General features: G+C 47.8%; 2 protein-coding genes across 2 annotated transcripts in view; one reads left to right on the top strand and one right to left on the bottom strand.

Moving 5' to 3' along the window:
- Positions 1 to 516: 516 nt before the first annotated feature.
- LOC133227986 (chymotrypsin-like elastase family member 2A) lies at positions 517 to 17,578 on the top strand. The gene is made up of 8 exons (XM_061383184.1): positions 517 to 1,114; positions 1,381 to 1,469; positions 6,400 to 6,497; positions 8,262 to 8,390; positions 10,619 to 10,755; positions 12,235 to 12,380; positions 13,531 to 13,683; positions 17,489 to 17,578. Exons 1-8 carry the CDS (start codon positions 1,075 to 1,077, stop codon positions 17,504 to 17,506), a joined length of 810 nt encoding a protein of 269 aa, XP_061239168.1. The 5' UTR covers positions 517 to 1,074; the 3' UTR covers positions 17,507 to 17,578.
- The window catches only part of CASP9 (caspase 9), a 22,927-nt gene continuing 13,616 nt past the window's right edge, over positions 16,583 to 25,893 (bottom strand). Inside the window, exons 7-9 of the mRNA XM_061383178.1 lie at positions 21,378 to 21,557; positions 20,640 to 20,749; positions 16,583 to 18,734 (exon numbers count right to left, since the gene is read on the bottom strand). Of these exons, the coding sequence (XP_061239162.1) occupies positions 18,645 to 18,734; positions 20,640 to 20,749; positions 21,378 to 21,557 (380 nt within the window). The 3' untranslated portion in view covers positions 16,583 to 18,644. The remainder of the gene's footprint in view (positions 18,735 to 20,639; positions 20,750 to 21,377; positions 21,558 to 25,893) is intronic.

Here is a 25,893-nt window from a genome sequence, read left to right as displayed (position 1 = left end):
GAAATCAGACCAGCCTATGTTGGAATCCCCCTTGTGCCACTTTAGAAGCTACGTGATCTTGAGCAAGTTCACTTTACCTCTCTGAACCTCAGCTTCTTCATTTGAAATATGGGACCTTTTGCTAGATTTCATAAGACTTAAGTTAGGTAAGACATGTGAGTGCATCTGATATGTGTGTTGGGTGAGTGTCAGCCTCCTTTTCTAAAAAGTTCCTGCTTTGACCTCATTTGGAAGTTACTGGAGAAGTACAAACTGCTGTGGTCCTAGGAGGAGATGATAAATACTCTTGAGCCATCTCAATAAAGCCCTCTGCAGCTGCCCATTCTGGGGCTGCCCAACCCCACCTGTTCAGGTCTAGTTTGTGCTTCTCCCATGTAAGCACATTTTTCAAATCCTCACCACATCATTGCAAAACAGACTGGGCACGCATTTCTCCCCTTGTTTCATAGACGGGCAGGCTCCAGGCCTTGAGACTTCTGTGGTTTATCCTAGGCCACCCAGCAAGCCAAGGTATGGCCTAGAACAGGCTTCCTCAACCTCGGTGCCACTGACAATTGAGGGGGAATCGTTCCTCGTTGTAACAGGCTGTCCTGTGCCTTTGTGGGATATTTAGCAACATCTCTAGACTCTACCCACTAGATGCTAACAGTACCCCACTCCCAGCCGTGACAACCAAAAATGTCTCTGGACATTGCCAAATGTCCCCTTGGTGGATAATACCAGCACCATTGAGAATCACTGGCCTAGAACTGTTTGTTCAGCATGTAACCTAATGTTTTCTTTGAAAACACAACTCCAAGGGCCAAAATTTTTCTTCTTCTCATAACATATAACTTAATCTGTTGAAAGCGGATAGAGCCCATATTTCAACATTCACATTTGGCATCTTTTTCCAAGTATTTCCAGGGTGTCAATTAGGGAAAATGGAAAAAGAATATTGGACACATGCCATTTTTCCATTGGGCTTTGAGAAAATCCCCATCTTGAATTTTCCTAGTATATCTCTGTCTGATAAGCCCACTCATAAAACCAGGGCCTTAGCCAGGGCCACACAGGACTCCTTACGGACACACCATGATCAGGGCCTTACTGCTGTCTACGTTGGTGGCTGGAGGTAAGCCCTGTTGCCCAGAGCCACTTTTCCAGCCTCCTGGTGGAACTGGGGATGGGACCTCCCTGCACCCACGGGGCTCAATCGTGTGGTTGTTAAGAAAGTTGGAGTGAAATTTAAGAAAAGTGCAACAAAGTGTAGGACTCTACAACCTGTAAGGATCCTTCCAGAACAGGGATTCTGTATTTGGGGGTTGGGGATTCAGGAAGTGTGGGGTAAATTGTTTGGGCCACTGCCTCCTGGGTTTACAACCCTTCCTCTTTCTACAGCTCTCAGCTGTGGAGTCCCCACTTACCCACCACAACTGTCCAGAGTGGTTGGAGGTGAAGATGCAAGGCCCAACAGCTGGCCCTGGCAGGTGAGTCCCCTATACTCTACTTCTTGCCTCCCTGTCCTTACATACGTAACATCATAACATGTTATGATGTTAGATACATAACATCACCACAGGGTCTATTGCACTGGCAAAAATGAGGATTGGTAGAGACTCAAAGGGCAGATGGGGGAATTCAACAATAAAAAATACATTTCTGTGCCCTTGGTCAACCTTGGGGGTGGAAGGAGAGGGGCCTTCTCTAACGCAGATAAAGATCTGCCCTAGCCCACAACCCATCCACACAAATTCACAAATACATTCTTTCTGTTAGCCAATCAGATGCTTGCTTACAAATATACTGTTATCTGATGATTCATTCATCACTCTCTATGCAAATATTCCTTGCTTTCAGGAACCAATCAGTGCTATTTTATGCAAATTAATTCTTGACTACAGGCAAATCAGTATTACCAATAAAGTAAATGCCTTCTTACCTTGAAATAATTCTAACAATAAGGTGACTACAAATGCTGGGTGGGGCACAGGCACAAATTACTAGGACCTGTTAGTGGTAGGACTCATGAAAGAAATATGTGAGGCTTATACTGACATAAAAAAATATAGTAAAATCTCTCTTATCTGACATGATTGGGATTGAGTAATAGGCTCAGTGATAAAGAACACACCCACCAATGCAGGAGACCTGGGTTCAATCCCTGGGTCAAGAAGATGCTCCAGAGAAGGAAATGGCAACCCACTCCAGTATTCTTGCCTGGGAAATCCCATGGACAGAGGAGCCTGGTGGGGCTACAGTCCATGGGGTTGCAAAGAGTCAGATATGAGTTAGCAACTAAACAATGAATCAAAAGATTGGTTATAGATAAATTATTAGAAATCACACATATCCTTTAAACATTTATTTTAATTGAAAACTTGTAAATACACAGTTAGTCACCAATCTATCTTATATAAATCATCCCTACAATATATCATCTGTAATTACATTTCTTTAAAGTAGAGTAACTGACTATGAGATACTCAAGAAGCAATCTGACAGTCCTTCCAGATTGTGATGACCTTTTTTTCTCCATTTTTCAGTTTTTTCATCCATGCCTAATTCACAGCAATTTTTTAAAAGGCATGGTTATCTGGTCTCTTCCAAGCACTTACCTTAGTTTCCATGTAAACCACAACCATCTTTTGGAACTCATATTTCATTGGTCACATATTTAATTAATACACATAATTACAATATGAGTACAACTGGCATATGCAGGTTTGGGAGCAGAAGGGTTGAGTGGGGTGAGTTTACAATGTAAGTGAGTGCTCAGAGTGCCCCATGCAGCCATCGGTAGGTTTCATGGAGGGAATGCAACATTCATTCATCTTCCTTTCAATTAGGAGAGCTTCAGTCATAGATAGTGACAGACAATTCATAATTTATGTATTGGATTGGCCACAAAATTCATTCAGATTTTTCTATAAGATGTTACCAAAAGAAAACCCAAACGAATTTTTTAGCCAGCCCAATACTTAGCTCTGTGTACTTTTGCCAGTTCTTCTACTTTTCTCACACTCCCACAATATATTTTTTTCTGGAAAGTTAGAAGAGGGGCTCTGGGGCCCTATACCTCCCCCTTAAGTAGAGGCCACCCTTGTGCTGAGAATCAGTCAATGTGCCTACCAAAATATCTCCTCACCCTCTGGACCATTTGCCCACCTCTGTACCACTTGCTGATACAAAGGTATCCTTGCCTTGGGAACCAATTGATGCTAGTCTTAGAAGGGTCTCACTACACTTCCTGCTTCTGCTTCCCTAGGAGATTTTTTTAATCAGGATGGGTGGGCAGGTCAAGCAGGGTGGGGACCAGGGTGAGGCAAACGAGGCACTCACTTTAGGGGCAAAAGTTAAGGAAGTGCCACAAAACTCAGTAACCAAAATGAATTTTTAATGCAATGTTTTTTAAAAATCAAACTTTATCATAATGAAAAAAATATCAAAAATTTAAACAAATATAATTTGCTCTGCATTGGCTGAGAGGTCTCTTCTGTTCCACACTCATCTCAAGATTATGATTCTAGGTCACAATCCACTAGACACTGGAAAATAAAGCGCTAGATGATTTAAAATTAAAGTAGGGTGTGTAGGACTTCACTGGTGGCCCAGTGTTTAAAACTCCTCATCTCCACTGTAGGGGGCGTGGATTCTATCTCTGGTGAGGGAACGAAGATCCCACATGCTGCAGGGCATAGCCAAAAAAAAGAAAAAGATAATAATAAAGTAGGATGTGTAAAGATGTGTAAAGTTCCACATAGATTCTGGAGTCAGACTATTCATGCTATGCCACATACTAGCTGTACAAGTGCAGCAACTCAATTTACCTTTCTCAGTGAGTAATATGAAAAATATATGGCACCGCTCATGATGTGGACCATGTTGTACAAGTTTCTATTCACTGCCTTAGTTTATTCATCTGTAAAGTGGGGATAATAATAGTGCTTCATGAGATCACTGTGACTGTGATGTGAGCTTACTTACACTCTGAGCTCAGAACAGTGCCTGGTATATGGTAAATGTTCAAATTATTAGACATTTGAAGTGTTAGCTATTATGATTATTAATCATCCCAGGAGCCCCAGACAAGCATTATAATCCCCATTTCCGAGACAAGGTAACTGGGGCTCAGATATGGTAAATGTTCAAATTATTAGACATTTGAAGTGTTAGCTATTATGATTATTAATCATCCCAGGAGCCCCAGACAAGCATTGTAATCCCCATTTCCGAGACAAGGTAACTGGGGCTCAGAAAAAGTATATAATTGCCCTGAGTGACCCAGCAAGCCTGGGGGAAAGTACAGAGTCAAATTTGGCTTAACCTTTGCTCTTGTGGCCACACTTTGCTGCCCACAAATTATATGTTTACACATTACTTCAAATTTTCACATTGGTAGGATGATTTCAGCCTATTTGGAGATTTTGGGGTGGGGCATCCTTTTAGGTATCTTTGTAATTTTGTCTAGTTTTAAGCACTGTTTTTAAAAAGTCAGTTAATCTAAGTCCCCTTAATGTGAGGCAAACAAGAAGATGTCATGGGGATAATCAGAAATGATGTTTGGAGAAAAGCAGCATCACTCCTGCTTTCCCTCCACAGGAACCGTGGTCAGAGCAGGCCATGCTCTGCTGTCACCTCCCTCCTTTCTACTTGGCCTTGGCAGGGACTTCAAGGGGAAGGAGCTGGGACAGCTTCCACAGAGACCCAAATGGTGCCAAATGCAACCCCCTTCAAGTTCCAGTCCACACCTATCAAATCTAAGTGGAAACAAGTTTTTCTTTAAAAAAAAAAAAAGGTTGAGGAGTCATCAGGGGTAAAGTACACTTAAGTATTTTCATATTCCTATGAGTGGATTTAGTCTTCAAGGAAAAACTGAAGAGCAATAGGCAACAAGTTCAGCAAGAGAGACCAGACACTTGCCCTGCTGAGTGCATTTTCATTCATTCACTCACTTTCTGATTAACTCACTTGTTCAATTTATTAAGGACCCACTATGAGACAGGAACTGTTCTAGGCACCTGGAATACAGCAGTGGAAAGAAAATTCACAGAGCTTATATTAAAGTGGGAGAATGAGGCTATCAGCCATTGAATGCGCAAATTCATAACATCAGGTGATGATAGACACTATGATGAAGAATAAAACAGGACAAGAGGAAAGAGCTGTGTGCGTCCATATGTGTGCATGGGTGTGTAAGGATATGCGTGTACACTTGTGTGGACATGAGTGTGCATACCCTTAGATGAGGTGGTCACAGAGAACCTCACAGGGAAGGTAACCTTGAACACAGACCTGCAGGAAGTGAAGGAGGAAGCTATGCTAACACTTTAGAGAAGAATAGTTCAGGCAGAAGGAATAGCAAACGCAAAGGCTCTGAGGCAGAAATGGGCTTGTTGTGTTTCCAGAGCCTCCCGGAGGTCAGTGTGACTGGAGCAGAAAGGGGAGTGAGAGCCTGTAAGGTGAGGGTGGTCATGTAGAACCTTGTAGGGCATTGTACAGTTTGGGGTCTACATTGTATGAGAGGGGAAGCCACTGGCAGGTCAGAGCAGAGGAGAAGCATAATTAAGCTCACATTTTAAAAGGATCATTCTGCCCACTGTGTTGAGAAATGGGGTGAGGAAGGGGCCAGACTGAGATAAGGGACAAACATAGGAAGCTGCAATAATAATCCAGGTGAGATGTGAAGATGATGGGGACCAGCAATTGAGGTGGTAGGAGGGAGGCGTTCTGTCCACATATTCTGGAAGTAGAGCTGGTGGGATTTGCTGGTGGGTTCGAATGAGGCATATGAGAGAAAGAGAAGCGTCAAACTCACTGCCAAGAGTTTTGGCCTGAACAGCAGGTACAGCTGGTTTGCCATTTACCAAGACAAGAAAATTTAAGGAAAGCACGGATTCGGGGAGTGGGCAGAAGGGATAAAAATTTTGCTTTACACATATTAAATTGGAGGAATATGTCCTGAAGAAATAGCTCCCAAGAAAGGAAAAATCCCAACAAGTCGCGCTACAGAAAGATGCTCAAAACAATTACTTCTTGGACTTCGCTAGCAGTCCAGTGGTTAAGACTCCCCACTTCCAATGCAAGGGGCGTGGCTTCCATCCCTGGTTGGGGAACAAAGATCCTACATGCCTTGCAGCACAGCCAAAAAAAATTTTTTTTAACTAATTACTTCTTAATAGAGTTTTTATTTACATTTTTGACATTTTGTGCATCATAGATTTTTTGTGTGTTAATTTTCTAAAGATTATTACAATGTTATGTAGCTGGATTAGCATTTCTTCGTGCCCCCTTAGATTTTGCACCTGAGGCAAGTGTCTTGCTTGCTCAACTTCCCGTGCCCCCACTCCCGGGGCTGGGATGCTGCAGAGCAGAGGGTCCAGCCCTTTCAGCTATGGGATCACCTGTGCCTCTTCCCAGGTCTCCCTGCAGTACAGCTCCAGTGGCCAGTGGCGTCATACCTGCGGAGGGTCTCTGATAGAACAAAATTGGGTCCTGACAGCAGCCCACTGCATCAGGTAATTGCTATTCCCCCGTCTCCCCGCCCGCTCACCCTACTAGCCAGCACTCATCTCTCAGTTAGAGCCCAGATGGCCCAAACCACCCCATATAAAGGAGCATCGCACATAACCACTTCCTTGGCCAAGAAATACACTCTCTTCGATCTACAGTTCAGTCTGTTGGTCAGGTGATAGACCCATATATATATATGGACTGACCATCCTGTGCAGGGCACTGAGGGGGACTATGGGGAGGCAGAGGCCCATTTTCTGCCCTTTTGGGGCAAACTAGATACGGCCTCTGGATCTGGAACTGGGTTCACTTGAGCTACTTGAATGACTTCTTCATCTCAATACCATCACCCGCAAAAAAGCAGATAGCGGTGTTTGCAGTAGTTGTAGTTGGGACGCTCAGTCGTGTCTGATTCTTTGCGACCCCATGGACTATAGCCTGCCAGGCTCCTCTTTCCATGGGATTTTCTAGGCACGAATACTGGAGTGGGTTACCATTTCCTTCTCCAGGGGATCTTCCCGACCAGGAATCGAATCCGTGTCTCCTGCATTGGCAGGCAGATTCTTTACCACTAAGCCACCGGGGAAGCATCCATGGGTATTCAGTGTGGATTCAACGAGATGATGCATTCAACGGGCCAGCACAGAGTAAGCGCTCAATAAAAGTGAAACTAGCACCATTATAAAGGCCCACGGGGAAAGGAAAGGCTCTGGGACATCCATTGTTCACCTGTCCTCTTCCTTCCCTCCAGCCTCTGCTTAGCTTACCCAGGCTGGCGCTCACTGGAGTTTCCACTGGGCCAGTGGGACACTCTCGTTGTCAGGGGTGGTTCCTTCTCTCTACCTAATTCACAAGTTCTATGAGGTGGTGGGGGAAATCACAGAGGTCTGGGATTCAGGAGTCCTGTTTCTAGCTCCGAGTTGTCACTAACGAGCTGGAGAGTAAGACTTTGGACCAGTTAGTCCTTCCTAAGCCTCAGGCTGGCTTCCTAGGTGGTTCAAGGGTGAAGAATCCGCCTGCCAAAGCAGGAGACGCAGGTTTGATTCTTGAGTCAAGAAGATCCCCTGGGGAAGGAAATGGCAACCTACTGCAGTATTCTTGCCTGGAGAATCCCATGGACAGAGGAACCTGGCGGGCTACAGTCCATGGGGTCACAAAGAGTCAGACACAACTGAGCGACTGAGCACGCACCCTCGCATGCAAGCCGCAGGGTTCCCCATTTAAAAACAGGAAATGAGGAGTTAAACTAAAAAAAAATGGCCTTGGGAACTTCCCTAGTGGTCCAGTAGTTAAGACCCTGTGCTTCACTGCAGGGGGCACAGGTTCCATCCCTGGTTAGGAAGTTCTGCATGCCATATAGTTGTGGCCAAAAAAGATAATAAAATTTAAAAAGTAAAATAAAAAAATGCCCTTTAAGTTAAATGACTGCGGTTATCTGTATCCATCTCACTTCCCCTATAGTAATATAGAGCTTATATTATTATAACTTTTATTTTATATTATAGTTTACAGTTGGTATAAGGTAGTTGTAATTACTGTTTTGTTGTAGTTATTATGTTACGTCGTAACTAACCGATTGCCCCAAGGAAAGAAAAATTCCCAGTGCCAACTAGTGGCTCTTGGAGCAGGAGCTGGCTCAGGTCCCCCAGCACTGTCCAGAGCTTGGTCTCTAACCGGTACATTCATTGGGGTGTCCCAGCCCATAGGGCTCAGAGAGAGGAAAGGACAGCCCAGAGCTCACCTTCCCTGCCCGGCCCCCTCTCCCCCAGCTCCTCCAGGACCTACCGAGTGGTGGTGGGCCGGCAGAGTCTCTCCACCGTTGAGTCTGGCTCACTGACCATCGCAGTCTCCAAGTCCGTGATACATGAGAAGTGGAACTCCAACCAGCTCGCCCAAGGGTGCGTTCTGTCTGGGTGCACTTTGGGGGGTGGGTTGGCAGGGACACAGACTGGGGGTGGGCGATCTCACAGAAAGCAGTGGGTGCTGTCCCATCCTTTGCTCCTTCTGTAGGGAGGGGGGAGAGGTTCTCAGCCCCAAAGAGGCCTGCACTGGCATGTGACTGGGGTGGCAGGGGGAACCTAGATCTCCTGCCAGTTAAGTCTACAGCGTTCCGGTCCACCCCAGGCACTCACTGACTGTGGATTTATTCTGTGCCAAACCCTGAGGACACAGAGATGGGTCTACAGGCCCCACGACTGGGAGTGGAGTCCATGAGCAGAGTGGGACATGGTCCTTCCTGCCTTCCTCCACCCTGTACCTCCTCCCAGCAAGATCTTTTAAAAACAAAGACTCCCTGATACCCTGCAAAGCAGCCTCGGTAACAGACACAGGAAGCTAGCCAAGGGTTCAGAGCTCTGCAAAACCCTAGTGATGGTTCCCCGACCAGCAGGGAAACTCTACTTCCCAACTCCTTGGACAAACACATGCCACCCCATGCTCACCCTGAGCCTTTGGTGACCATCCCCCCACCCATGTTCCACACACCACACAGGGTGCTGGACGCACAGAGATGCACAGGTCACCGCAGCAGCTCTCGGGGAACCCATGGCCGGAAGTGTGGCTGTGAGGCAGTTCGGGGGTTGGTTAAGGAGCCTGCTGGCTTAGATATGAATAACGACCATGTGGCATTGTTGGCATCTCCTTACCAGGGACAGAAAGTCATCTTCCCTTTTCCTGCTTCCCCATCAGAAGCAGGAAGTATCCATCATCCTCTTCCATCCCAAGAGCACGTCTGCAGTTCCAGAAGGGCCTTTAGAAAGAAGTACCCCAGCCATCTCTTCAAATTTGCATAATTTAACCACACACAGGCCTCTTCTGCAGCCCAAGATGCCACTCTTGAATGGCTGCCCAGAGAGCTCACTCACCAAATCTTCCGATGACTCTGCATCACAGCCCAGGAGAGAGCAGAGGATGCCTTGTGGCCATAACTCTCCGTGCTCTTTCATCTGGGCAGCCTGCTGTGGTCCAGCACTGACGATGGCTCACAAAGGATGCAAGGAGTCCATGAGCCATTAGTCTCTGCCCCCAAAGGGACTAGTCAACTAGATGAAACACACACCGACAAGACATTGGAAAGCCATAAAACGACATGGAATGTGTCCAGAGAAGCTTTAAGAGATGGGAAGGAGATGGCTGGGCAGAGAGTGGAGAGAGATTTTTAGCTACATATGGCCTCTCCATGTGGCCTTGGCTTCTTCATGGCCCAGAGCTTAGGATCTAAGAAAAGAAGTCTTGAAAGATCATACAGAAGTTTCATCTCTTGTCATGACTTAGTCTCAGAAGTCAAATGGTGTCACTTCCTAAACATCACAGGCCCCCCATCCCCAACCAGGGGGAAGAAACTGAGACCCCCAACTCTCAATGGACAAAGTGTCAACATCACATTGCAACAAGCACCAATAGGTGGGAAATCGCATTGCAGCCATCGTGGAAAATGTGATTGGCCAATCGCTAAAGGTTTCCTAGACAAGGACGTGAAACTCAGGGATAAATCTGACAGCAGAGCTCAAGGTGGAAGAGAGAGTGAAGAATAAAGGCAAAAAGTCCTTTCGGTCTGAACATCTGTTATTTTCTAAACCAAACACAGGAAGTACAAGGCCAGCATGGACATCACCAAGCAATCATGGATTTATTCCCTTGCTGATCCTGGAAAGAATCTCAGAGTCCTTGTCAACACAGTCTGCCAGGCAGCCACAACTAATCCATCAGAGTGGACTTTGCAAGACAGACCTACTTGCCCTCTCTGTTTTAAACAGTCCCCTGAAAGGCCTTTAGGAATTTAGGGCTTCAAGCTCCACCAGGGACAAAATACAGTCCTGGAGGGACTTCTCCAGTGGCCCAGTGGTGAAGACTCTGCCTTTCACTGCAGGGGGTATGGGTTCAATCCCTGGCAGGGGAACTAAGATTCCACACGCTGCTGAATGTGGCCAAAATTTTCTTTTTAAATGCAATCTTGGGGTTTAACCATAACTGCTCCCGATCCCTTGGAACCCCAATGGCAGGAAGATTCAGCATCAGTCCAGCCAGGGACGGGGTTCAGTGATCCAAGCTGGGGCTAGAATCAGAAATATATCCGGGACAGAACCAGTCAACCCTCTGGTTATGCTCTGCTTCTTTTCCAACCCAGGAACGACATTGCCCTGCTCAAACTGGCCAGCTCTGTCCCCCTGACTGACAAGATCCAGCTGGGCTGCCTGCCGCCTGCCGGCACCATCCTGCCCAACAACTACGTCTGCTATGTCACTGGCTGGGGAAGACTGCAGAGTAAGTGGGTGCTGGGAGCCCCATGGCTCCCAAGGGAGGTGGGCAATGTCATCCCGGTTCAGTCAGGGGTTTTCTCTGCGCTCATTATCCAAGGAGTCTGGAAGAAGTGCCTGCTGCCTTGGAGAAGAACGATAGTGTAGACAGACAAGGCCTTCCCAGGTGGCTCAGTGGGTCAAGAATCCACCTGCAATGCAGGAGACGAGATGCAGGAGACAAGCGTTCATCTCCAGGGTTGGGAAGATGCCCTGGAGGAGGACACGGCAATCCACTCCAGTACTCTTGCCAGAGAGGCCTATGGACAGAGAAGCCTGGTGGGCTACAGGCCATAGGGTCGCATAGAGTTGGACACAACTAAAGTGACTGAGCCCGCACACATGCATGCACATAGACAGACAAGAATTCAGAATGCCTGGGTTCAAATCCCAGTTCCTCCACTTATTTGCTGTGTGGCCACCTGCAGATTGCTTAGCCTTTCCACACTGAAGTTTTCTCATCTGTAAAATGGGGATAATAACAGGCTCTGTATCACAAGGTTGTCGATAATCCATTGGAAGCACTTAGCCCAGTGCCTGGCACCTGGTGCTCTGTGTTAGTTGTTGTCACTGTCACCATGACTACATGACATCTGGCACAGAAGTCCCTCCTATGGCCCAAAGCCAGGGCCTAAAATAGCATTCACTCCATGACCTCAGGATTCTACAGCTCCACAAAGGTCCCTGGGGTCCTCATCAGAGTCTCCCCTTCCCATCTCAAACCTCACTCGTCATGTGCCGCCTTACCATGCCACTCAGACTCTGACTACGTGTGGGTCTCCCTTTGACATAAGCCCTAAGGGTCAGAAATCCAATGACAGTAAGTCACCAAGAAGGAGCAGAGGACCTGCCCTCCCCTTGGGAAATCACCAGAGGTTTGGAAAATTCCAGGAAGGCCCATGCAAATAAGTGACTATTTTTTCTTATAATGACAAACCTATACGTGACATTTTTTTACAGAGGTACATCGACACACATACACTCAAATTGATATCACTCTCTTGCCTGGCTTATCTGCAAAAATAGGACCCACGGACACTTAGCAGAAGTGAGAAGTGGAGATGTATCTCTTACTTATTGAAATACAAATTCAGCCACTGGTTCACTTATCAGAAAACACCCAGGCAGAATGTATTTCACTGAAGGCAGCAAGAACCAGGGAAGGGTCCAAGTGCTTGACTTTATTCCCAGCTATGTTGGCCACTAGCTGTGTAACCTCAGCTCGTTGGCTTAGCTGGAGTCAGGTGTTCATCCCTGCACCAATCAGTAGTGGCCAATCAACTGTGAGGATACAGTGTAGGCAAATTGGCTGCTTCCATGGCAACCCTATGGATGGAAGGAAGGAAAAGGGACCAGAGAAAAAGGGGCTGGGCAGAAATTTCAGTAGGCATCCCCTACTTGCTTTTTCCCTTTGTCCCTGTAACACCTTCTCTCTTGTCTCATGCAGGCAATGGAGCTCTTCCTGACATCCTGCAGCAGGGCGAGCTGCTCGTTGTGGACTATGCCACATGCTCCCAACCTAGTTGGTGGGGCAGCACTGTGAAGACCAATATGATCTGTGCTGGGGGAGACGGCGTGACCTCCAGCTGCAATGTGAGTCCAGGAAGTCACCCCCCCCCAACAAAATGGAGCTGAAGGTGGGGAGAGTCTTTCGGGGTCCTAGACTCTATCCTCACACCTGCTGGCAAAAGTGCTAGGAAGCAGCTTCACATGTTTGAGACCCTGACCTTTGTCCTTGCAGTCTCCAGAAAAGATGTTTTGAGATTCTCCTTGTAATAGTGTCTACCCTTTCACTGCTGGAAAGTCCTGCCTTGAGTCCCATTGAGGGCTCTCATTACTGTCATCACTCTTATTCTTTCCTCTGTGTAGAGAGACAAGGGGACCTATTTGCTGAGTCAAGACCTTTCTGAGATGATTTCAAGTTTATCTGTTGAATTAACCCCATTCGTGATGGTTGCTTCAGGGTAGCTACCACACAGCCTTTCTAGACACACCATCTTAACCAATAGACTTGCTATGTGGTGGACTTTGCATCATGAGCACAGAGCAGGAAGGAGCCTCATGTGTCCTTCAGATCACACTGGAGACCTCCACTTTCTGCCCATCAGACCAGCTCCCAGGAAACTCCCCCAGTGGGAGGAAACTCCCAATGGTGGTGGAGCGCATGAATTTCTAACTCAGGGACACATCTCAGCTCCTTCACTTACTGCCTGAACAACCTCAGACTGAGGGGTTTTGCTTTTCTCTTTGGTGAAATGGTGTGTGTGTTAGTCACTCAGTTGTGTCCAATTCTCTGTGACCAAGTGGACTATAGCCCTCCAGGCTCCTCTGTCCATGGGATTCTCCAGGCAAGAGTACTGGGATGGGTTGCCATTCCCTTCTCCAGGGGATCTTCCTGACCCAGGGATCGAACCCAGGTGTCCTCCATTGCAGGCAGATTCTTTACCATCTGAGCCACCAGGTAGCAATACTTACCTTGTAGATTTTTGTGAAGATGAAATGGAATAAGGCCTATAAAGTGCTCAGCACCATTCCAGGCACCCAGAAAGAGCAAGGGCTAGTTATGGTGCCATCTTGAGCTGTGACTGCAAGGGCTGGCCTCGGGGAACTTGGCGACCCACATGGAACAATATAAATACACTGCCAGTGTGTAAAACAAGGGCTCTGAAGAGCAGCCCCTGCCCCGCCCACCCCCCTGCCCAAGCCCCCAGGCCCCTCCTGACACAACTCTGCTCTTTCCCAGGGGGACTCCGGCGGGCCACTGAACTGCCAGGCGGCTAACGGCCAGTGGCAGGTGCACGGCATAGTCAGCTTCGGGTCCTCCCTCGGCTGCAACTACTACCGCAAGCCCTCCGTCTTCACCCGGGTCTCCAACTACAATGACTGGATCAGTTCGGTAAGAACAGGACACGCCGTGAGCCCCAGGGCCCTGCCCGGCCCCGGCCCAATGAGGGCCATGCCCACCTATGTTCTAAGAATCCCCTCCCTCCTCCTGAGAGCTAGAAAGTGCAGGCTTGGGCAGTCTCCACAGGGCTCCCCATGGGCCTTGACAGTTTCTGTGTAAGTTGAGTGAAAGGCACATAGAGGACAGCTTTGTCCAAAGAGGTTGAAAATAAAGGTTACTCCTCCAGCACTAAGAGCAGTTTTCCTAGGATTCATGGAGTATTTTACTTTTCTTTATCTATGTGTAAGCCCAGACCCTACTGCCCAATGCTACATTTATCCGCAAAGCCCCAAACCCAATCATTTGAGTCCCCCACAGCCTTAATTGTTGGAAACTAGTCCTTCTAAAGGGGTTCCCCTATACTTTTAGCAGTTAAAGAGCAGTGTTAAACCTTAATGACCCCGATTAAGTGACACATAAGCATTAGTTACCTCCACCGTTAACTGTACATTTAATTTTATGTAGAACCTCTGATGTAAAATATCATTGCAACTTTCTTAGATAATTACAGGAGAGGTAAGAGATTTCCAGAGGCAAAAAGACTTCTTCTTGAATTCAGGAAAAGAGAACCAAACCGTTTTTTAAAAAAGCTGAATCACATGTTCTGGGGTTACATGTGTGCTGTGCTGTGCTGTGCTTAGTCGCTCAGTCGTGTCTGACTCTTTGCGACCCTATGGACTGTCGCCCACCAGGCTCCTCTGTCCATGGGGATTCTCCAGGCAAGAATACTGTGTGGGTTTCCATGCCCTCCTCCAGCGGATCTTCCCAACCCAGGGACCGAACACAGATCTCCTGCATTGTAGGCAGATTCTTTACCATCTGAGCCACCGGGGAAGCCTTGGTTATATATTCAAAAAGCCGTATCTATGTTAATGGGGAAAGATCTATTATAGGTTATTTTATAGCCCAAAGTAAAAAGACTAATATATGTTATTTTATTAGCTGGTAGATAAAATTTTTCTAAATGTAATCAATGCTTGTTTATAGTGGTAGAATTTTTCATTAAAATCAAACAAGTTTAAAAAGTAACAAAAATAAACCAAAGGGTCCCCCAGATATTCTGTAGGGTGGCCAATCATCTCAGTTCACCCTGGACTGGGAGGTTTCCTGGGATGCAGGACTTTGTGTTTCAGACCAAGACAGTCCATGTAAACGGAGCTGAGTTGGTCCCACTACAACTCCGACTGTGTCCTGTGAGCTCAAAATCAGTTCTTCACAAACTTCCAAACCAGCTCAATTCCTATTTTTTTTAAAACAATGGATAAACATTCATTTATAATGGAAACCAGAAAAAAATTGTATTTAAAAAAAAACAAAAACAAAACAAGCACCAATCTTGGGAGCAGCCATGGATATAATCAACGGTAGGTGGAAACAGCCAGAACATGGAGGGATGTCACAAGAAGGGCAGGCCTGGGGGGTACCTGGGGGGGGGGATTAAGGTGTCGTGCCTGATGATGGATGTTTGGGAGAGGAGGGGAAGAGGAGGACACTGTGCTGATTGGGGGCACGTTTACTTTTTTCCTTTCTTGTTTGCGCTGGTCTTCCTTGCTGTGTGCAGGCTTCCTCTAGTTGCAGTGAGCCGGGGCTACTCTCCAGTTGTGACGTGAGGGTTTCTCGTTGCAATGGCTTCTCTTGTTGCAGAGCACGGGCTTCCGTAGATGCAGCACATGGGTGTAGTCGCCTCTCGGCATGTGAGATCTTCCTGGACCAGGGATCGAACCCATGTCCCCTTGCATTGGCAGGGGGACACTTTTTAACCCACCCCCCAGCACTGCCACCACCTCAGTTTGCTCTTCTGTAAAATGGGACTTGAACTAGATCAAGACTCACTCACTCTTTTAGGAGCCAGAACAAGTGGGAGTTGTAGTGTCAGAGCTCTCAAAGACAGGAAAGTTGGCATCTGATTTCATTATTTTAAGTTGAATTTACAGAGAGCTGTTTAATGAAACCAAACCAACACTCTATTATAAAATCAGATATGACACCACAGCCGTGAGCATGTGGTCCCAGGAGGAAGACAGCACTGTCAAATGGGCAGTGTCAAAACAAGCAGGTGGCCGTCTCCAAGTTTTCCCATTAATACTTGCCGGCTCCTTGCTCATTTGTCTGTCTGTTGGCGTTCCTTTTGCCAACAAGTGGTTATAGGCACCAGAGGTTCCAGAAAAGTTTGTTAGAGAAAATGTAAAATCAAGAAGAGAGTGGCCATTAATTTACAAGATTTTTTTCAGTCAACGGGGGAAAAGCTATGATCTCATCCTGGCAGAGGAAAACCCAAGTCCGACTTTGGAGGTGCCACCAGCATTTCAAAGGAGCCTGGCCCAGGACGGATTAGATGGGAGGATAAGTGGGGTGTTTTCCAGCCAAATCTGAGGATGCTCTCCAGCCCCAGCTGCTGTGTGAGTCACCAGGCAGCTGGCCCTGGCAGCACCTTACCAGGAGCAATTGTCCTGTTTTCTGGTCCCAATATCAGCTGTTCCCAGCCACAGACACACGCACAACAGAGCAGGCCTCAGCTGAAAGCCTGATGTCAGAGGGAATCAACAAGGCTTGCGAGGCAGCTGGGCAGGGGTCCTGCGTTCCCGGAACAGCAGTCAGGGTAGGCACTTGTGCCCGTGACAGATTCCAGGAGCAGCAGAGCCAAGCTGCCAGCTGTCCTCTGGGGGAGGCCACCCCGGCAACTGCAGAGGGGCCAGTGGAACCTTGCGGTGGTCCCAGCCCGGGGGGCACACTGTATGCAGCCTGGAGTTCCAAATCCAGACAGGTGACAAACCAAGGTCAGGAGCTGCAAAGTTGACAGGAGACAGGTGGCCGGGGGCGTTCATCCTTTCAATAGATATCAAATGAATCATCAGTATTCACCAGCTTTATTTTTATTTCAGAAGGTAATACATACTCTTGGTAAAAAATATGAAAAGAATATAGGAGTGTATCAAGTCAAAAAGTAGACACCCCTCACTTGTATGACACCTGCAATCCCACCATCCACGCAACACTTGGTGTGTGGTCTTCTTGATTTACTTAGGTTCACCTATAAAACATTTATATATGTACATATAAACACACTGTCTTCTAACCAAAAATAGGATTTTACTTCTCATACTGTTCTGCAACTTGGTTTTTTCACTTAACACTGTATCACACTGTACATGTGAGCCCATATATATCTATTCATTCTAAGTAAGATTCCATAGTATGAATATAATGAATGAAGCTTTCATCTCTTTTCCTATTTTCCCCTCTCACATGGCTGCAATGAACATCCATGGACATACATCCTTGCACTGGTCAGTCTCTACGCTACACAGATCCTGCAGCATCAAAGGATCATGGAGCTGGCACATTAGAATGTTTAATAGATGCCAAATAGCTTCTGAAAACGGGTTACGGCCCCTTCCATAGTGCACAACAGTGCCTGGCAAACAGCAGCAATTGTTAACCATTTCAGGTCTCTCAAATCTTTTGAGAAGCAAATCACATCTACAAACATGCCCATGAGTTCCCAGCCCTACTCCACCTCTGCCCTGAAGCCCAAACTGAACTGCTGGCTAAGTCTCCTTTTTTACAGGAAATCCATTTAAAGCTGTGATGACATCTTTTCTCCCAAGCATCATTAGAGCTCCTGGGGAGAGCTGCTTCAACTCCGGCTGCCTGATTCACACAGGCAGTGCAGAGTGGGGAGGGAGAAAGCTGGGAATCTGCACACAAGGCTCTGCTCTATTGAGTTAATCTGATTATTTTCTTGTGTGTCCTGCAGGTGATTGAAAATAACTAACCACCAGAAGTCCCTGGGACTGTTTCAGGCTTGGAAAGGTCACAGGAGAAAAATAACAATAAAGTGACAACTACTTGAATCACATCTTGGTGAGAGCCTTATTAGCAAACCGTACTCATGTCTAGGGCCCTGAAAGCAAGAAACAGGCTCGGGGTCTTTAAGCTGAGCTTACAGGCTCAGCAAGTGGGTGGGGGATGGGGGGTACAAGGGTCCTGAAGCCAGGAAGACACAGGCTGGACTCAAGAAGGCCCAAGTCTGGCCGTGTCTCTCCACTGGTTAATTGTGTTCCGTGGACAAGTGACTTAACCTCCCCTAACACACGGCTCCCACCCCAGTCACTTCTTGGGATGGGGGTAGGGGATTCAAAAGAAATAAGAGCTGGGGAAATATTTCCCAAATATTTCCCCAAAAGCCACAGTCTCCTTTATATAAGAAACAATAAAAAGTTAGAGCAAAATAAGGGGGAAATGGGTAAAAGAGAGTCCATATTCACCTTTTTATTTTTTTAAAGAACACTGCAATATAAAAAAACTTGATAATTTTTAAAATTTCATTTAGGATTTATGGATTCTAGCTCTTCAGATTCTGGTAGCCCTAAACTGATCTAAGAGAGATGCTGGTTTGTTTGTAGCCAAAATTTCCTAAAGATCAGTGGTTCTCCAGTAGGGGTCTATGAGGAAGGTTTGGCAATGTCTGAAGACACGTTTGGTTGTCAAGACTCAAAGAGAGGTGGGGGGAGGCCAGGCTGCTCAACATCCCACAGTGCACAGGATGGCCCCACAACAAAGGATTCTCTGGCCCCAGTGTCAGCTGTGCCGAAGCTGAGAAGCCCTGATGTAGAGAAAACACAGGGGTCACAGGCCACAGCCACCAGCCATGAATGGGTCACGGGCAAAAACTCCATGATGTCCACGGCATTCTGCTCCTCCTCCTCCATCGCTGGTCATCTGGCTCCAACTTGGAAGCTACTAGGACTGTCTGCCATCCGTGGGGAAAGAGCAGACCCTCTACAGGCTACAGAATCCTCTGATGGATATCGGCCACAGTTGTAGGAAAGTCCAGGCCTTAGCCACAGCCAGAGCTGGAGCAGGAAGGTTTCAGGGTGAATGGTAAGGCAGGGTGAGGGGTCCTGAGCTCATTATGTTTTAAAGAAAAGTTTTTTCCGGAGGAAATTAAAACAGCCCGGCATCTGTTTGTAAATTCCTTTCACTGAAACAGCATTAGCGACCTGTGAAAACACAACCACAGGGAGGCCTGTGAGTCAGAACTTTAAAAACAACTCTAGGGACTTCCCTGGTGGCCCAGGAGTTAAGACTTCGCCTTCCACTGCAGGGGATGCAGGTTCGATCCCTGGTCAGGGAGCTAGGATCCCACAAGGCTTGTGGCCAAAAAACCAAAGCAGAAAATAGAAGCAATGTTGTAACAAATTCAATAAATACTTTAAATATGGTCCACGTCAGAAAAATCTTTAAAAAAATAAAATAAAACAAAAAATAGCTCTGGCTGCAGCCTTCTTGAGTGTGTGTATGTGTATGCGTGTGCTGGGCAGGGGGTGGAGATAAGGGAACAAGCATCTCAACTATAAGTTTAGAAAAGTCAAAATTCACCATAGAAATAACAAAATAATGCCATTTGCAGCAATATGGATAGACTTAGAGATAGTCATACTGAGTGAAGTCAAACAAAGACAAATACCGTAAGTGTAGTGAAGTTGCTCAGTCGTGTCTGACTCTTTGTGACTCTGTGGACAGTAGCCTACCAGGGTCCTCGGTCCATGGAAATTTTCCAGGCAAGAGTACTGGAGTGGGTTGCCATTTCGTTCTCCAGGGGATCTTCCCGATCCAGGGATTGAACCCGGGTCTCTCGCATTGCAGGCAGACGCTTTACTGTCTGAGCCACCAGAGAAGCCCATATACACACCACTATAAAATAGATAACCAATAAGAGCCCACTGTATAGCACAGGGGACTCTACTTAATAGTCGGTGATGGCCTATGTGGGAAAAGAATCTAAAAAGAGTGGATAAATGTATAACTGATTCACTTTGCTGTTCACCTGAAATTATTAATAACACAACACTGTACACAACTATACTCCAATAAAAGTTTTCTAAAAAGAAAATTCAAAATTCAAAAATTCACAAAATTCAAGTCAGATTAAAAGGTCTACATAAAGAAAAGTTGAGAGAAGAGACCAGGCCCAGGAGTTGAGCACATTGCTTAACCCTGATGGGCTCCCAACTGCCTGTGAGACTTTCTCTTCCACGGCCATGGCTCACGGCACCCCTGGAGTCCTGCCAGGGATGGCCCTGCACCTGCTTTTCTCCTCTCCTCTGCTCAGCAAAGCTGAGCCAGAGACTCCCCAGGAGGAAGGAGTGGTCGGAGCCCTCACAGCCCCTTCTCATGGCACAAATAACCTGAGCAGAGCAGGAGGGGACCCCGCATGTTCTGAGCCCCTTGGAGGAGAAGCCACTCTGAGTGGGGCATTGTCCATCCGCACTTCGCTATTCTCACTGGGGCCTCCCAAGTCGGGAGATACTAAAGGGATTCCTGATTCTTGAGGGTCAAGAGTAAAGACTACACAGAGGGGCAGAGGGTACAGGCCTGCAACCTGCCATCAGGGGCTGTGCTCGGGTACTGGGCTGTCCCACGCTGGCAATGAGGACCGGCTCCATCAGTGGGGAGTGTGGGAGGTGTCAGCCTGGCACCTCAGAGGCCAGGGAAGGCTGTCTTTGGCATAATGAGCAAATGTCACTGCAGGCAGCGTTGCTGTTCGTTGTTTTAGTCACTTAGTCGTGTCCAACTCTTCTCAAGCCCATGGACTGCAGCTTGCCAGGCTTCTCTGTCCACGGGATTCTCCAGGCAAGAATACTGGAGTGGTTTGCCATGCCCTCCTCCAGGAGATGTTCCTGATCCAGGGATCGAATCTGCATCTCCTGCACTGGCAGGCATATTCTTTACCACTGAGCCACCAGGGAAGCCCCACTACAGGCAGTAACTTCGTGCATTTACAGAAGCAAAAGTGTCAACCCTCAGGGCAAGCCTTTGGCTTGCAGAAGAAATCTTTGGCTTGGGCTTGGGGCCCTGCTCACCCCCACCCTGGGGAGGACACACTGGCCCTCCAGCAGCCTCACCCTGAGGAGGAGGGTCTGAAGGTCCTCACAGTGAGCCCACTGCTCAAAAATGCTGTCCAGGGTCTCGATGTACCAGGAGCCGCTCTTGGGATCCCTCCAGGAGACAAAGCCTGCAGAAAGAGAAAGGCTGAGCTGCGCTGGCGGGCCACCCTCCCAACGCAGGTGGGCCCGCCCCCAGACCTTGACTGATGTCCATAGCCCTCCAGAGCCTGCATCTCTGGGCTCTGCGTGATCTTATTTCATCCTCGCCACCACCCTGTGACTTTGGTTAGGGTTCTTGTTTTCCCAACAAGGCAATCCAGGCTTGGAGAGGTCAAGTGAGTCTTCCAAGGGATAAGAAAGAAGGAAACAAACATTTGTCACACCTGCTGTGTGCCAGGCACTGGGCTCAGCAGTGGGCCAGCCACCTTGTTAAAATCACCATGATGATCCCCAAGGTACAGTTAATATTCCCATTTTAAAGATGAGAAGACTGAGGCAGGGCCAGGACAAGGGTGAGGAGACTAAGGCACACCGAAACAAGGGTGCTTGCCTCCTTTCATTGTGCGTTCTAGGCACCTTGACTGCCTCGCCCTGAGCTGAAGCTCAGAGAGGTGAAGTAACTTACTCAGGGTCACAGAGGCAACGAAGCAGCAGAACCAAGACTCACACCCAGGTCTTTCCTTCACAGCACTGCTGCTTCCAGGGCAGATGAGGGGACTTGCCAGCTAGAAGGACGAGGTCTCCGGATCCGCTCACCTGGGAAGGTGGAGTAGGACACCAAGATGTCGCTGGGCGTGGGCAAACTAGACACAGCATCTGGCTCGTCAATGGAACGTGGGCCTTCCTGGAATGGGGTAGCATCCGCCTCAGGGTCGCTACTAGGGGTCTTATCTTCAGGGGAAGTGGACTCCACCTCAAACCCGTGGTCTTTCTGCTCTGCAGGAAGCGGAAACAGACTCAAGTTGTCAGTGAGACACCCAGACCAGGGCTCCCACTTCTCCGAGCCACCAGCCCTGAGAGGCCTGATCCCCTCTGGAGCCAGGGGCCTAGTGCCGGGCCAACATGAGCAGGAAGCCTCAACTTTACTTTTACTAAAACAAAATTTTTGCATGTTCATTAAATAAAGTGGGGGCGGGGGGGAGCCAGAATGCAGACATTTTAAAAACAGCAAAATAAACCAGTTAGATGGTATACACGCCGAAGAACTGGAAACAGGTGTTCAAACAGGAACTTATGTAGCAACGGTCATCGTATTATTAACAACAGACAAAAGGCAGAAACCACTCATGTGTCCAGGGACAGATGAATGGAGGTATAAACATCCAATAGAATATTACTCAAGCTTAAAAAGGGATGAAATACTGCATCATAATACACTGTGGATGGGCCTCCAGAGTAGGCTAGGTGAAAGAAGCCAAATGTCAAAGGCCACATGATATCCTATTTATATGAAGTATCCAGAAGAGGCAAATCCAGACAGAAGAACGCAGATTAGTTGTTGTTAGAAGGGGGAATGGAGGGACTGCTACCGGGTATGCAGTTTCTTTGGGAAGAAGATGAAATGTTCTAGAATTAGATGGTGATGGTGTTCCCACAACATTGTGACTGTACTGACAAACACTGAATTGAACAATTTTAAACAGTTAAAATGGCAAATTTTATTTTATGTCATTAAAGATCAAGTCACAGGCTTCCCTGCTGGCTCAGTGGTAAAGAATCAGTATGCCAATGCAGGAGACACAGGTTCAATCCCCGGTCTGGGAAGATCCCACATGTAACTGAGCCCGTGCACCACAACTGTCGAGCCTGTGCTCTGGAACCCGGGATAACTACTTCATAACTACTGAAGTCCAGACACCCTAGAGCCCAGCTGTGCAACAAGAGAGGCCACCTCAGTCGGAAGCCCATGCACCACAACTAGGGAGTGGTCCCCCACTCACTGCAACTGGAGAAAGCCTGTGTGCAGCCACGAAGACCCAGCACAGGCAAAAATCAAAAATAAAAACTCAAGTCACATCAGGGAGTTCCCTGGAGGTCCGGTGGTTGAGTCACCACACTTTTATTGCCAGGGGCAAGGGTTCGATCCCTGATCGAGGAACTAAGATCCCACAAGCTACACCACCAAAATGAGAGAAAGAAGGCACCTAAAAAGAGCTTCAGTAAAGACAGGCAGAGGGTGGAGTGGCCCAGAGGCTTCTGGAGCAGGCGGCTGTGACCCAGTCTCCCTTGTGAGAAGGGAGAACAGTCCTGCGGGGGGAAACCGCACCTGTCAGGCAGGTCCCAGGGCAGGAGAGCGGGTTTGTGTGGCTGGATCCATGCTGGGTAACAGCAAGGAACGAGGAAGATCATGGTTCATGGGTCAGAGATAGGCCGGATGGCTCTGGAAACCCCACAATAATAACCCCAATGTCGACTGACCTCTCACCTGAAGCTCAGAAACGTGGTAATCTGTGATCTCACGGCTAATATTCAGGGGACCAGGACTCCAGCCTACATTCTTCTGGCTCTCAGCTACCCTGCTGCTTCCCATGGGGGCCCCCCAAGGCTGCACGGGGGGCTTCTTAGGTCTGTGAAAACTGGACTGCTATCCCAGGTCACTGCTTCCGGTTGTCTTCTTGACCAAGATTCTGGAATCCAGCCTGGGTTCCGGGAATGACTTGAAGTGGGACGGGGAAGGGCACCTGGGATGGGAGCGTGGGGCTGTGGGTCCGCCCCGGGCAGCAGGGTGCAGTGGGGGAGGGGCACTTCAGCGAGGGGGATGCCCCAGGAAGGGCTGAAGGCGACGGGGCAGGCAGAGGGGCTGCCTCTGAAAATGGAGCAGAGACGATGGGCTCCGGGAGGGGAGGATGGGGAACAGAGGAAGAAGGGGGCCAGACAGGGGATACCGGCTGTGTCTCGACCCACGCGTCACCCTCCTACAAATCTGAGGGGAAGACCTCACCTACGGGTCATGCAGGTAAGGCACTGCTTTCTTCTTAAGGAGCCTCACTGACTCAAAACTCCTGGGAGGAAGCCTGACTTCCCATGAGCACAAACACAGTGGGAAGAGGAGCCGTTCCCTCAGGACATAAAATCCACAACCACTGTCGTCCATGATTCCTGCTTTCTGGCCTCTCAGCATGACCTCCAAAGTTCTGGAGGGGTCACCCCCAAACCTCAGGCCCCTCTGCTCTGGCCAAGGTCATCACACAGCTCACTCACTGACATTTCACACCAGAACTACTGACTCTGAGGTGCGTTCTTCCACCTTGGTGCCCACGCTCTCTCTTAATGACGGGGCAGATGACATTTAGAAGATTTTTAAATTGTTTTAAATTGCAACAACAGTGAATCTTAAAATAGCAACACGAGTCACCAAAAGCCAGGGCAGACCAGTTCAGAGACATGTAACAACAGGACACCTCACCAGACACTGGCAGAGATCCGCAGCCTTTGGGTATTTCTGGTTTCAGCTGATGGTGGCGCCCTCACGTGGCCACAGCGTTAAACACATGATACTAACGCATATATATGGAATTTAGAAAGATGGTAACAATAACCCTGTGTACGAGACAGCAAAAGAGACACTGATGTATAGATCAGTCTTATGGACTCTGTGGGAGAGGGAGAGGGTGGGGAGATTTGGGAGAATAGCATTGAAACATGTATAATATCATGTATGAAACGAGTCGCCAGTCCAGGTTCGATGCACGATACTGGATGCTTGGGGCTGGTGCACTGGGACGACCCAGAGGGAGGGTATGGGGAGGGAGGAGGGAGGAGGGTTCAGGATGGGGAACACAGGTATACCTGTGGCGGATTCATTTTGATATTTGGCGAAACTAATACAATATTGTAAAGTTTAAAAATAAAAAAAAATAAAAAAATAAAAAAACCACAAGGGGGCGAAGCAGGGACCAGAATTTCAAATGCCATGCGTGGTAAGTCGCTTCAGTCATGTCCGACTCTGTGCGACTCCATAGACGGCAGCCCACCAGGCTCCCCCGTCCCTGGGATTCTCCAGGCAAGAACATTGGAGTGGGTTGCCATTTCCTTCTCCAATGCATGAAAGTGAAAAGTGAAAGTGAAGTCACTCAGTCATGTCGGACTCTTAGCGACCCCATGGACTGCAGCCTACCAGGCTCCTCCGTCCATGGGATTTTCCAGGCAAGAGTACTGGAGTAGGGTGCCATCGCCTTCTCTGAATTTCAAAGGTGGCACCTTATTTACTGCTTTCCATCTCTGGAGTTCTCCTGTTCTCAGTTAATCTGTTTGGTTTAGTTTTTATTGGTGGAAGTCTACGTTACTTCAGATTTTACTCACAGATATTTTTATATGGTTTTATTTCAAAGTCAAACAATTAGAATGCACAAAAGATGCACACATACTACGGGCGTTGTGTCAGGCAGGGGCCCAGCTGTAGGGCAGGTGGGACTACCCTGCCCTCAGAGGGCTGACCAAGGGATGAGGCCGTCTCGATACTAGGAGAAAGTGCTAAGGCAAGGGAAGAATAGGGGCTTAAGGAGAACAAGGGCAAGTGAACCCTGACTCTGTGCAAGGAAGGGGATATTCAGGGAAGACTTCCTGAAAGCAGTGACAATAAATTGTAACCAGAAGGATGGATGATTAAGAGTTGGCCAGGAGATAAGGCAGAGGGGTGGCACATAGGAAGGCTGAGGAGTAAGCCAGAGCCTGACATCCTAGGAAGCTTGAGCAGTGCTGGGGTGGGCACAGCATGCCAGGCAGGGGAGGCAAAGAGGTCAGGGCCAGTTCACCTGGAGATGACCTCATGTCCCATAATCCAGGACACACATGTTCTTCTCTCTTCCCTCTTTTATTGTACAAGAAAACCAGGTAATGGTGAAGTGGGGCTCAGGTTTAAAATCAGGACATATAGCAAAGCTACAAACAATCTAAATAATCCTTAAAAATTACTGACTCCCTAATACCTAAGCCTTTGAGAATTCCAACAGTTAATCCGGCAGTGGCCTCCCTTTCTCTGTAACAGTGGCAGGGAGGCGGGTTGATGGAGGTCAGGAGAATGACAGGAGGTAAGAAAAATGAAAGAAGTTTCCTCTTTCCTCTGCATTGTTTGTTTTCGCCAAGTCTGAGGTTGAAGTGGCCACAGTTGAATGATCCCCTGATGTTACAGCATCATGAGATCCAAACCTCTAAAAGTTATACAGAGTTCAGGCTACTCCAACTAGATGGAGGTGCCACTTTCGGACAGCAGTGACCATGTCTGGGACCCCCTGGATGCCTGGATCGACCTCTACTTTCCCACTAGCCTCAT

The sequence above is a fragment of the Bos javanicus genome, chromosome 16, assembly GCF_032452875.1.
Source record: "Bos javanicus breed banteng chromosome 16, ARS-OSU_banteng_1.0, whole genome shotgun sequence".
NCBI lineage: Eukaryota > Metazoa > Chordata > Mammalia > Artiodactyla > Bovidae > Bos > Bos javanicus.
The sequence above is the reverse complement of the archived record's forward strand: the minus strand, read 5'-3'. Positions and strand labels throughout refer to the sequence as shown.

Coding starts and splice junctions, on each gene's coding strand:
- LOC133227986 (XM_061383184.1), top strand. CDS start 1,075: ATGATCAGGGCCTTACTGCTGTCTACGTTGGTGGCTGGAG. Junction 1,115..1,380: donor GTCTACGTTGGTGGCTGGAG/GTAAGCCCTGTT, acceptor CTCTTTCTACAG/CTCTCAGCTGTGGAGTCCCC. Junction 8,391..10,618: donor TCCAACCAGCTCGCCCAAGG/GTGCGTTCTGTC, acceptor TTTCCAACCCAG/GAACGACATTGCCCTGCTCA.